Genomic DNA, 13,069 nt, shown 5'->3' on the forward strand with positions numbered 1-13,069 from the left:
ATGGATGATGCAACAGGCAAAACATGACCTGATAAATTCCATAACACTGCGGAGCGACAGAGCAGCTCTCATTGTGCCTCCTAACAGAGCTCAGCTCTTCGGGGAGCATTCGGATACGCCCCAGCTCTGCTAAAGACTGACTCATACTTCCTCATTTATTTACATTTCACCACTTTCTTTTCCCACATTCCCAAGGGATTTGATTGTACGCACTCATTATATGCAATGGTTCATCAAATGGATTCTGGTGAGATTCTCAAGAGCCCCTGAATGAGTTAGGAGCACAAGTTCCACTGCAAGTCAATGGGTCTTGCACGGTCCAGCACCCTGAGGTGCTTTTGAAAATCCAACTCTGTGTGAATAAGTTTTCGCCTGTCACCTCCCCTACAGTGTATGTCTGGTCCCTGAGCAGAGGAGTGCAGCTGTTAGAATCAGGGACCCAGTGAAAGTACTCAGGATTATAAAGCCAAAAGAGGCTTTCTGCAAATAGCGTGCGATATTCACGGACAGTTTGCTATTTCTGTGCACGTTCCTGCCAATCAACGTGTTTGCTGGCATAGCTGTGAGAGGGGAGCACAGAGGAAGGGCAAACACAGCTGAAGCTCGTTTGTTTAAAAATTCAGTCCAGTGTTTGCAGACATTGTTTTGCGGTATTCCCCCCGCTCAGCGAAGCATATGGGTTCGGATGGGGCTACTGGGTTCCAAAGTCTGGCAAAGTATTTTAATATTATTAACATTGTTATTAATTGGGGACATTAAAGTAGCACCTAGGAACCCTATTCCTGGGCCAGGACCCCATTGTGCTAGGTGCTGCACAAACATGTGAATGGACTTTCCTCAGCTTCACAGTGAAGCTTCAGCCGGTTTGTCTAAAACCATACGCAAATCTGAATATTGAGTTTAAAATGTCAGTAAACAACGAGAGAGGGGTGTTTTTAACACTGTATGGGCTATTTCCTAGTTTAATAAATCACAAACAGGAAACACTAACTCAGAATTTGGTATTCAAGAGAAACTCTCTCTGTGTCCATGGGCTCCAATATACAATGTGAAAAGGAGGACTTGTGGCACCTTAGAGACTAACCAATTTATTTGAGCATAAGCTTTCGTGAGCTACAGCTCACTTCATCGGATGCATCCGATGAAGTGAGCTGTAGCTCACAAAAGCTCATGCTCAAATAACTTGGTTCGTCTCTAAGGTGCCACAAGTCCTCCTTTTCTTTTTGCGAATACAGACTAACACAGCTGTTACTCTGAAATATACAATGTGTGTCCTCCGCATTACTTGGAGGAATTTAAGACTCCAGGAGTCTCCCACTTAGGGTGACCAGATGTCCTGATTTTATAGGGACAGTCCCAATTTTTGGAGCTTTTTCTTACATAGGCACTTATTACCCCTCACCCCCTGTCCTGATTTTTCACACTTGCAGTCTGGTCACCCTACTCCCACTTAACAAAATTTCCTCAGGCAGTGGAAAGTGGATGAAGGGCAATTTAAACAGGTTTCAGAGTAACAGCCGTGTTAGTCTGTATTCGCAAAAAGAAAAGGAGTACTTGTGGCACCTTAGAGACTAACCAGTTTATTTGAGCATGAGCTTTCATGAGCTACAGCTCACTTCATCGGATGCTCACAAAAGCTTATGCTCAAATAAATTGGTTAGTCTCTAAGGTGCCACAAGTACTCCTTTTCTTTTTAATTTAAACAGGGATTCACTGGTTATACCATCAGTACAGGAAATGCTGTAAACAACACACACACACACAATTAGTGTGCATAAAAAGATAGAGGGTCTGTCACAAATCTGTCCTTTGCAGAGTGCCCCCTTTAGGAGCTGAGTTGTTACCCCCACGAATGTGGAGGAGGGCTATGTTGTACCCCGCAAACATACATTTTGCGATAACTCATGAACTAGTGACCCACAATTCAGAAAAATGAAAATTAACATGAAAAAGATTTTTTTCTATATCAAAAAAAAAAAAGGTATGTGGGGTACAAAAGTACCCCCAAATGTGTTGCACTGTTATTCTCTCTTTTTAGTAGTTCACATTTGCTTCTAGTGAGAGTATCTTATATTGTAATGGCAGTGACAATGGTTGCTGTATACAGGTATCCTAATATAGAAGGTACACCAGGGAGGTTGGTCCCTTCAGATCCAGGCTTGTCAGGTATCCTCCACACAGAGCAGACTGATGCTGGCTCTCTTTTCATAATACTCTTCAGGGGATTTTCTGTCTAGGTATTGTGCTACAAACAATCCAGACTCAGGAGACTCTTGAGTTGCACGATTCAAGATTGCAAACACATCAGCACAGTATTCTGCTTCTGACCTTATCAAAATGATTTGCAACCCTGAAAGTTACCGTGTGATGACAACATATTATATGATAGTGACTTTGTGCCAGATCACGTTGAGAATTGCTCTAAAAAAAGGAAGACCTTGTTTCCATTGATTGAAGACAAATTTGATGAACAGACAACGAGGAGCTTGTGGGTCAGCCCTGGTATAAGCCTGGAAGAAATATAGATGGGGATAATTTCTTCAGCTAGCTGAATACTGATGGAGCTCTACTCAACAAAAATGTGATCTGCGTTAGAACAATCTGATGGAACAAGCCAGACTATACCCAATAAGATGCATCCACATGGCAGCAGAGAATAACAGTCATTAGGATTTGGGTTTGCTGAGCCACTCAGCCTGGTTCCAAAGAAGGTTCCAAAGAAGGGCAAGTTGATAATAATGCTGTCGACGATGCATCATGACTAGGTTGTAGAAGGAGACCAAAAAAGAAATAGTTCTTCCACTACACGGACACTAAAAGTGGTGCTGCTAACATGGACCATCTTGCAAGAATGCACTCCTACAGGCGCAAGATAAATAAGTGGTCAATGGTTCTTTTCTTCAACATGCTTGATGTTGTTGGCATTGCAAATTTCATTGTTTGGATCAGTGACAATCTTATTTGGCACCACACTTGACCAAGACAAAGAAAACGCCTTGTTCCTTACCAGTCTAGGAGAATAACTTGTAGGTGCACGTATAAAGAGAAGAATCTTCTATACCCATCATCTCACCATGCCCATCAAAGCAGCACTCTTGTCCTCTGGCTACCATTGAAAACCAGCCACCACTGGAGCATCTGGCAAACTCGACAGTGGATGCTGCCTTACTTGCCCAAGGACTGCTGACCAGAAGAAGTGCGAACAGTGTGGAGAACACAGTGACTTTGCATGCACTGACCACTCCACATCAATGCTGATGTGTGAAAACTGCATATAGGCTTATGCTGAAGGGGACTCCTGCTAGTTCTTTCAATTTGCTCGTTAAATAAAGTGTTTTCACCTAAAACACTGAAGGATTGTTCTTGGTTTCTGAATGCCTTTGGGGTACAAATTTCCCCCATGACACCATTGATGTTACTTTTATCTCAACACTGGATGAAGGTTTAATAAAGGTGGAAAGGAAGAGAAAGAAAACCTAAAGGCAGCTTCCATCAGGATACTAGCTTCTCTTAATCCCGAGGGCCTTGGTACCATCGCAGTCCACCCCAGAGTCCACTGTGTCCCCAATGCAAGTCAGTCCCTTTCCCCTTCTTAGCCCAGGGGATTCTTGTCCTACTTTGACAAGGGCAGAGGCGCTGCTGGCTGCCAGCCCTCTGTCTGGGTGCTGGGGCGCTCAACAGCCAGTTGCCCCCATCCCAGTGGAGTTCCCTCCTTTTAACTCCTCCTCCAGCCCTGGCTTGGCGGCAGGTGTGGAGGGCTGGGACTTTCCAGCCCAAAGCAGCTCCTTAACCCCTCCCATGCTGGTGCAGGGTTTGATACCCCTTCACAGGGGTCAGTGCAGGCCTGGGGTACAGCTCAGATGTAGTCAGTAGCTGCTCCTTCTTATACAAACCACGCATAGAAGGCAAGGATGGGCAGCGGATGGGACCTTCTCACAATTTGGCAGGTTAGTTTCTAAACTCCTCCAACTAGAGTGAGATGGAGTGTTTCCCTATGGGGCCGGGGTGGGTAGACGGAGGGGACTTGGGGTGAATAAGGGTAGTGAAGGACGTTGACTGGCAGCTGGACAGAGGGTAGGTGGGGAAAGGAGTTGTTATAGACCTGGTGTGGAAATAGATTTCTCATTGCATGAAACTTGGCAAGATTTCAAAACATTCCCCCCTTTTGCATGGGGATGAAACAGAGAGAGCCTGAACCCAGAGTGGCCAATAGCCCCTGGTCAGGGTGCTACCCTGAAATGTGGCAAACCCTGGTTCAATTCCCTGCTCTGCCCGATTGGAAGCAGGGACTTGAATCTGGGCCGCCCATATACTAGCTGAGTAGCCTGACCACCGGGCTATTCAAGGGTGGGCTTCTTGACCTCTCCTACTGGAGCTGTTATACAGCATGGTATGGATATTTCATATTCATTGGGCAGAGAGAGAGACACACACTGACTCTACAGGCTGATGGTCAGGCTGCTCACCTGGAATGTGAGAAACACAGGGAATTGACTCTCCATCTACCACATGAGCACCCTAATCATCAGCCTATGGAGCCAATCACGGTCTTGCTTTCTCTGGCCCAATGACAATTTAATTATGCCTCCAGCAGGAGAGATTGAGAGACCTGCCCCAAAATGGCCAACAGCCTGGTGGCCAGCTCACTCACCTGGCACAAGGGAGAATGGCAGAGCGGGGACTTACCCTGTATCTCTTACATCTCAGATGAATGCCCACTGGGTTACTGGCTGTTCTGGGGGCTCTTTCACACTCTGGCCAGAAATTCCATCCTGGACCTGAGAAACTTCATGAGCAAAGTTTTGTAAACCCGGTACGTTCCTGCTAAAAGTTTTAGTTTCAACAAATCGGCATCTCTGACTAAAAAACGTTCTGACAAAAAAATTCCTGGCCAGTTCTGGTTATTACATCCAACATTATACTGGGGCTTTGACAAATTGCTTGATAGCTCTCTGTCTGTCTTGTCTTTTAAACTGTAGGGTTTTTGGGGCAGGGATTGTTCTGTTCTGTCCAGAGCTCAGCACAATGGAGCCACCACCTTGGCTGGGACCACAGGGGCTACCACAATACAAAGAAATCATCATGGATTTTACAGGGAAGGTGCTCAGATGGCATGGTGATGGGCCACAGGTACTAGATACTCCTGCCCTAGATACTTGTAGCCCACATGTTTCTGTGCTCCATATTATCTCAAAAGCTTGTCTCTTTCATCAACAGAGGCTGATCCAATAAAAGATGAACTGTAACAACGTGGCGTCCACCTCTCACAAGCACCCCTTCTGGTCAGGTGTATTTGCAGTCTTTAAACAGTCCCAGCTCTGGCAATTAGGTCGGGTCATACCTCCAGGGCTTCCCCCCTGGAGGCAATGTTTTTTTTCCTCTCTGGAACCTTCGGACCCCAGCTGGGCCACTGAGTAGCTCAGATCCCCTTCTGGGAGGTATATCATTGTCTAATTGTGAGCCACTTCCCCAGTGACCTATGGGGAGACCCAGGCCTGCCCTCTACTCTGGGTCCCAGCCCAGGGACCCTATGTATAGCAGTCACGCACCATTGTGTGCCAGCACTGAGCTGTCCGTGGTGCTGCAGTTCCCTTTGGCCAGCCAGGAGCACCATCTGCCTTCCTCTGGCTCCAGCAAGGAACTGAGTATGGGCTGCATGGCAGCTCCTTTTTATATTGCCCTTCTGGGCTCTGATTGGCTGCCCTCTGCAGCCACTCTAGGCTGCTTGGAGGACTCCTCTACTTCTTCTTTCCTGGGATTGGTGTGGCAGGATCCTGAGGCTTTCAGCAGGGAGCCTCTGGGCCTACTGCACCCCATCACACTCACCCACCTTGTCTCCTTAATATTATCTAACTATTTTGAGTTTGACCTCCCTGGACCATCTTAAATAATTCCTCTCCCACTGGTGTTTACACCTTACAAGAATGAGTACAAACTATACAGAGTTCGCTTTTATCTTTTATTTTAATCAGTCTCTCTAGACCTGTAGTCATTTATTTACTGCCTGAATTATTCCTGCTTCCTGGCATATTTAGTATCATGATACCTAGCACCAAATATAGTAGAGAAATCTTACACCCATAGCTTGCCTTTATGTTAGTACAGTACAATGAGCTCCGAACACCTCTCAATCGTGCTACACCACGTGCATTACAAGTTCAAATACATGTTGCCCACTTCGATCTCGGGCCGAGATTTAAAAACCCCAGAAATCTAAAGGTAGCCAGACTTTCTAAAGTTCTAAGCGGTGTCCAGTGATGTCAATAGTGGGTGCTGGACGCTCAGCACATCTGAAAATCAAGTTCCTTGGTTAGATGTCTGAACATCGATTTAGGAGCCCGGCCTTTGAAACCTCTTGGCCAGGCTCTGTTTCATCTGAAAAGCAGAGGATGAACTCTTGTTTTCAGTGTAAAGTAGAGTCTGGTTTGAACGAGGCATCACTGCCACTAACTATCCCATAATAGGCATTTCTGTGGCTCCAAAGAGCTCGGTATCTGAGCGCATCATCGACATTCATGGGTTTAGGCTCTCAACATCCCTGTGACATAAGGAGGGAACGATACCCCCATTTTACAGGTGGGGAAATGAGGCACACATTAATGAAGGGCTGATTGTCAGATGTGCTGAGCATCCCCAACTCAAGTCAATGGGATTTGCAGCTCCACAGAACATCAGGCCCCAACCACTGGTCCAATGGCACACAGCGTCTCCATGGCAAGACCTGGAACTGAACCCAGACTTCCTGAGCCCCATCCCACAAGCCCACCTTTGGCCAATTGGTAGTTGTCTAATGAATAGGTTAACTAAGACCAAATCTATTCCTGACCCCTGGCTCACACCTTGAGACACCTCTCGCCACTCTATACTCAGCCACTCGCTGGTGTTACTCACATCTCTTGCACCCGCTTTTGACACTAGCTATATAATGACGTGGCCATGTTAGTGGAGAAGTGTGTCAGATACAGCAATACGCTCCTCTGAGGAGTACATGTGTTTTCAGATCCCTGAAGGGCAGGCAAACAGTACCTGGAAGGGTCTGAAAAGCAGGTAGAGTTCCCGCGGCTTGATGTCGAGGGGAAGCCCGCTCACAAAGAGAGTCCGGACCTAGAAATCAACAAAGACAAACATGCAATTGAGATATGCATCCAAAATCTACTGCAGGTTTTGACATAATCCAGACAATCTGAACGAAGAACCTAATTAAAGCTCGCTTCAGGTGTAAACACAGATGCCTCCTATAGCCTGGTGGGAAAGGACAGAAATGCACTATTAAAGGTTCTTTTGACCTTTTTCTGAAGAGTTTTAACACTCACATGGTTTGCAGGAGCTCTTTGAAATTTGGCAGGGGACTGTTCCTTGGGTCATGAAGGTGCCTTTTGCTGGCCTCGGGAAATTCTGTCCAGATACGGCTATTATGAGTGGTTGACAATCGCCATTGCCTGTCTGAGGTTCACACGGTCTAGCTTGTTTTTGGCAGCACATGAAAATCCCTCAGCATTATGAAGACTCCTGGCTGGTGACTCCATAGTTAAGGCGGAGTTTTAAATTGGGCTTGGAATGGGTCATGAATTCCTGGTTTCCCCTAAAAGTAGGTGGCCAATTGGTGTTAAATGCCAGACCGGATGAGATTTTTATGGTCCTTTCATTTTCTCTACAGTTTGTTTGGTTCCTCTATATAGCAGCACAGATACTGCTTTAAACACATTGTTTCGCCACACAGCACGTGGACGAGAAGTGGGTCCTGAGTAGATCATAGAATCATAGAATATCAGGGTTGGAAGGGACCCCAGAAGGTCATCTAGTCCAACCCCCTGCTCGAAGCAGGACCAATTCCCAGATCTTGTGCAACAGCTATTTACAAACCAGAATTTGGACTGATGGTCACTTTTAACTATGATTCATGCAAGAACTGAAAATGTATGTACTGTGCACCTAACCTTGATTGAGCACAGCTGGGCACACAGAAACTTGATTGACTGACTGGAGCCAGGTGCATGCAGAACCTTCTCCATCAGGAGCTGGAGACTTTTTCTTTCAGACTTTATCCTACAATGGAGAAGTTTTCACCTGCAGCTGCTGAGGGATAAAATCTTCTCCGCCAGCAGCGGCACTTCTCTCCCACTCCCCTAGAGGTGTAGCCCCCTCCTGTCCAACCCCTCTCCAATTCAAGCATTCAAAAAACCTAGGAAGTTAATACACAAAAAATCTGCACCCTTAACTCTGCCCGTAGAGATACCAGCTTTCGATCAGACCTCTTCACTGCCATTCTGTAACACCCCTTTGCCAGGCTACCATCTCCCAGCAGAATCAGCTACTGCACCACCCACCCACAACCCTGGAACGAAATCTGGGAACGGGGTGTGCATGACGAATGGACAACGGGAGGCAGAATCATGGCGACAGGGCGTCTGTGGTGGAGGGTATTTGTGGGAATGGTAAGACGCGTGCTTGTACTATTATGTTTATAATCCAAATTACAGCAGAGAGTCTGTACTGTTGGATGGCTTAAATTTCCGTTTCCTCACTTTTGTGTATTTCAGGCAGGTTTGCTGGGTGTGTGATCTCTCTAACTGGCTCACGATGGCATTTCCTGTGTGTTCAGTCCATGCGTTGCCCCGTTCAGTGTTCCACACACAGCGGGCAACGGTCAGCCAGCACACAAACCCGGATCCTCCTCTTCCACAGCAGCTGCTTTCCCCATCACAGCGCTCACTGGCCATGGGGAAGTGCACTGTGCTGGGGACAACGGCCGTATTCCCAAAGGAAGTCGGGCACCTCAGAATGCAGACAGCTGCAGAGTGGGACTTTCAATGGCACCTAAGCAGACTAAGGCACCTAACTCACGTGCTTTTGGAAACCCTACTGCTGATGATGATGATCCTGTTCCCTGCACAACCCGCAGTGCTGGGCAAGGCCTCCTGGGCTCCCCAAGCTGGGACTAGAAACCCACTCGCTCATATGGCAGATCCAAGTCTCAGCCTGTTAACCACACTGCACTCGGCAAGAGTGGGAAGTGCTCTCGCAGAGAACACGGAAGGGTGCTTGCCAAGCCCTAAGGCTACACATAGGATGTCTCCAAAGGGCTTGGTTCTCTTCCTCTGCTCCAGCAGCTTTCCCCTAAGGTGCTCAGCCACTACAGGGGTGAGGGCGGTATAAGAATCTCTATGGAATGGAATAAAATAGGGGTACACCCTGGCTGGGATCTGGCTCCACCTGGCCAGCTAAGAATGCCCCAGTAGCTGGGAATTCTCAGTGGATGCAATGCTGGCATAGCTGGTTCCTGTGCCAACTTCCCCTCCCGGCACCCAGCATAGGAATGGCGTGCTCCTGTGTTGCACCAATTTGTAACCCAGTACAGTCCCTTGGGGGCCACAGCTGGCCGTCACAAGTGAAAACAGCCTTTAGGCTGCTATCACTCATGCCCGGACCCAAGATCCTGCACCAAGCAACTCTTGGCATAGAAGAGGGCTATAGAATAATTCCTGAACATGAACTGGAGCGCACGGACAACAGCAAGATGCCCCTTCTGAAGCACTGTCATTCATAAGTAGGGCCCTACCAAATTCATGGTCCATTTTGGTCAATTTCGGTCAATTTCACGGTTATAGGATTTTAAAAATGGTTGATTTCTGACCATTGACACCCTGATATTCTATGATTCTATGATTTCATGATTTCAGCTATTTAAATCTGAAATGTCATGGTGTTGTAATTGTAGGGTCCTGACCCAAAAAGCAGTTGTGCGGGGTTGGGGGGTTGCAAGGTTATTGTAGGGGGGGTTGCGGTATGGCTGCCCTTACTTCTGTGCTGTTTCTGGCTGCGGCCCTGCCTTCAGAGCTGGGCAGCTGGAGAGAGGCGGCTGCTGGCCGGGAGCCCAGCTCTGAAGGCAGAGCCTCCGAGTAAGGTTTGCATGGTACAGTATTGCCACCCTTCCTTCCGCATGGCTGCCTGCAGAGCCAGGCCCTCAGTCCGCAGCCGCCGCTCTCTGGCCGCCCAGCTCTGAAGGCAGCATAGAAGTGAGAGTGGCAATACGGCGACCCCCCTGCAACTCCCTTTTGGGTCAGGACCCCCAATTTGAGAAACACTGGTTTCCCCCGTGAAATCTGTATAGTATAGGGTAAAAGCACTCAAAAGACCAGATTGCACAGGGGGAGACTAGATTTCACTGTCTGTGATGCGTTTTTCATGGCCGTGAATTTGGTAGGGTCCTATTCATAAGCTAGCTGCAGCGTAGCTACTGTGATTCGTGTGAGTCATTCATTGAAAACGCCGTACTGCTAAAAATCCTCTTCTGAAGAGGTGCTACTCTACAGAGTGCAGCCTTCCATTTCAGGATAGCTTCTTCCCACGCTGCCTGCAAAACAAGATGTGCCGGAGAATCTACAAGGAGAACCACTGTTCTGAAAACAATGCCTGCTGGCTCTTTGAAACTTAGCCCCGGAACAAGTTAATTTTAGTTCACGTCCACAGTGTCCACACAGGGGAGACACATAGCAGCACTTTGGTGCACACTGCTATTCACATCTCCATAGTCTGAACTGCAGGGCAGTGTAGACATGCCCTGCGAAAGGCAAACCAAAAGCACTTCGTGCTCCAAGAATGTGGAAGGGATCACGGACAGTTTCAATGTTTTGAATGCGATTGGTTTAAAAACCTCACTTCTCTGATAGAGCAGCACCCTTTAAATCGCACATCCTGATTTACTACAATTCCCTTTTAAAAATGTTCCCAGGGTTTTTCTGCACCTCTGTTTATGCTTAGAAAGGCCTGAGAGCAGGGACACAGCCTTAGCCAGGGTGCCCCCTCGTAAAGATGAGGACAGTTCGAATGAATGTTGCTTCCAGAATACACGGCTAATTAGGAAATTAGAACCTACCAATGAACCCTTCGGAAGTCTTCAGCTCCCATCAATACAGCAAATCAGACTGTTAGTAGATCATATTTCTCTAAAATAATGCCCTGACAGTGATCTGCCTAAATCATCACTTCTGTGGACAGGATCACACCATGTTATATATAACCTCATTACCATCCTGGAGAGATTAGGTGCATGTGGTCTCCCTGGCAGTGCAATTGGGTAAATAAACCCTGAAAGCCCACTTTTTGTTCTCACAATGGGATGTGATAGTCGCCAAATCCTCTCCTTAGCCTGACTGTTAGTCAGGCTATGTCTACACTTAAACCACTGCAGCTGCATGTTGTAAGCACTTCAGTATAGACAGTGCCTACACTGATGAGAGGTGGGAGGTAATGCACCTCGCCGAAAGGTAGCACGTAGGTGGATGGAAGAATTCCTCCATCGACCTAGCGCTGTCTACACCGGGAGTTGGGTTGGCATCGCTACATCTCTCAGGGGTGTAATTACTATGCAGGTGTAAGTTCCCAGTGTAGACCAGCCCTTGGCAAATGTGGTAAGGTCCTTGTCTTTAATTCAAGGTACATCCTGACATTTAATCATGGAAAGATGCATTTTCAGCTATACGTTTCTTTCTTCTCTAGGTGGGGAATCTCCTCATAATCTGCTTCCTTACTGAGGAGTAACTTGCATCTTCCTTGAAGTCATATCTCAAATCTGTGTGAAACACTCCTCTCTGAGGCTAGTTTGAAAGACATGAACGCTTGTTCAGAACACCCACTCTTCCCCAACCCTGAATTCGCTCACTCCCCCTGCAGCACTCCAAAGAGATTTGCTATCAGTGCCTTTCCTTCAGGCCAGGGACACACTCGAATACACACTCAGAGGATGGAAAGGCCAATAGGGACAGTCAGAAGAGGGGGAATTGCACTTGAGATGCCCGCCTCTTAAAGGGGAACCTTTGGTCTTTACATTCTCCTGGTCAAACAGGACAGGGCTATTCTACAACACACTTCCCCGCCAGTCAGTCCACTGGAGTCAATAGGTCAAATCCACAAATGATGTCAATCAGCTGGAGTTCCACTGACGCCTGGGCCGATTTACTCCACCCGAGGGTATGGCCCACGAGTCACAAGTCCATATACCGATCTGCGGGCTGTTACAATGTTGCTCCCAAGAGATCTTTCAGCCCTTACTCCTCCTTGCCCATAGGACACGGCCCACGAGTCTGCCTGTAGAAACACATCTGCCTTACCACTCAGCCGCTGGCATGTCGCGGTGGAAGCTGGAACAGGAATGTGACAAACTCACCCAGCTGTTTGCCAGCACTTAAAATAGCCCCATGTTTACATTTCCACTGGGAGGCTGGTAGCCTTACCGAGAATACCTTGAAGGGAGAGACGGTGAGACTGGGTGGGGAGACTGACTCAGAGGCCTTGCCGCTGGGACTGGGAAAGAGTGTCAGAGGGTGACCGGCCTTGAAATGCACACGCACCCCACCAGTCTGTTGTCAGTTTCACCGGCTCCCCTGGACAGAGGCTCCTTGGTGCAGCAACTCTGCATGGGTCACAGAGACAGGGGACCAAATGCGCGTAACCAACAAGGACCCCCAGACATGCCCTGGAACAGGGACATTTCCAGTTTCCAGGGACACATGACTGCTGTGCACAACAGGAGGATCGGAGTTCATCTCAGCTGTTTGACCCATGGCAGCTTGCCAAAGAAAGTTCTATCCAGCCTGAAAAGTACCGCAAAAGTTTTTAGATCCCTGTGTTATTGCTCGATGAAGGGGAGGGTCAGCACTGAGGTAAGCTGACCTCAACACAAGGAAACCGTTGCTCTCTCTGCAAACGTATTCTGTGTGGAAACAAGATTCAGGCTTCTCCATTCATGTGCAAGCCAAATATCAGCAAACTCAGCCCCCAGTAAAAATCTTACTCCACCCCACCTGTGAATCTGAGGTGGACTATCTGAGCAGTAGCAGGGTATCTATAAATTGAGGAGGGAACAGGGAATGATGAAGGAACATACAAGTTATCTAACAAAGATGTGGCTTTTTAATCAACTTCCAGCCAGGGGAATAGGTGAGCATGTTCTGTTCTCTGCTACTGCCAGATATGAAAGGTCACAGTGATGCCCGCCCCTCATCGGCTTCTCCAGCAATTTAGCTCCACACCACTGTGGAATTGATTGGCCTCTCCCATGCCTGTCCAC

At 47.6% G+C, this 13,069-nt stretch overlaps 1 protein-coding gene across 5 annotated transcripts in view; it reads right to left on the reverse strand.

Moving 5' to 3' along the window:
- The window catches only part of RBPMS (RNA binding protein, mRNA processing factor), a 139,403-nt gene that overhangs the window by 98,948 nt on the left and 27,386 nt on the right, over window positions 1-13,069 (reverse strand). For 2 of the 5 annotated variants that reach the window (XM_084627010.1, XM_084627008.1), the window contains exons 2-3: window positions 7,938-8,046; window positions 7,027-7,104 (exon numbers count right to left, since the gene is read on the reverse strand). The exons of 1 other annotated variant lie outside the window; for it this stretch is intronic. In XM_084627010.1, the coding sequence (XP_084483136.1) occupies window positions 7,027-7,104; window positions 7,938-8,012 (153 nt within the window). In that variant the 5' untranslated portion in view covers window positions 8,013-8,046. The remainder of the gene's footprint in view (window positions 1-7,026; window positions 7,105-7,937; window positions 8,047-13,069) is intronic. 2 more of the 5 variants (XM_084627011.1, XM_084627009.1) reach the window with 1 other exon arrangement.

Source organism: Lepidochelys olivacea, assembly GCF_965140295.1.
Source record: "Lepidochelys olivacea isolate rLepOli2 genome assembly, chromosome: 4".
NCBI classification, from domain to species: domain Eukaryota; kingdom Metazoa; phylum Chordata; order Testudines; family Cheloniidae; genus Lepidochelys; species Lepidochelys olivacea.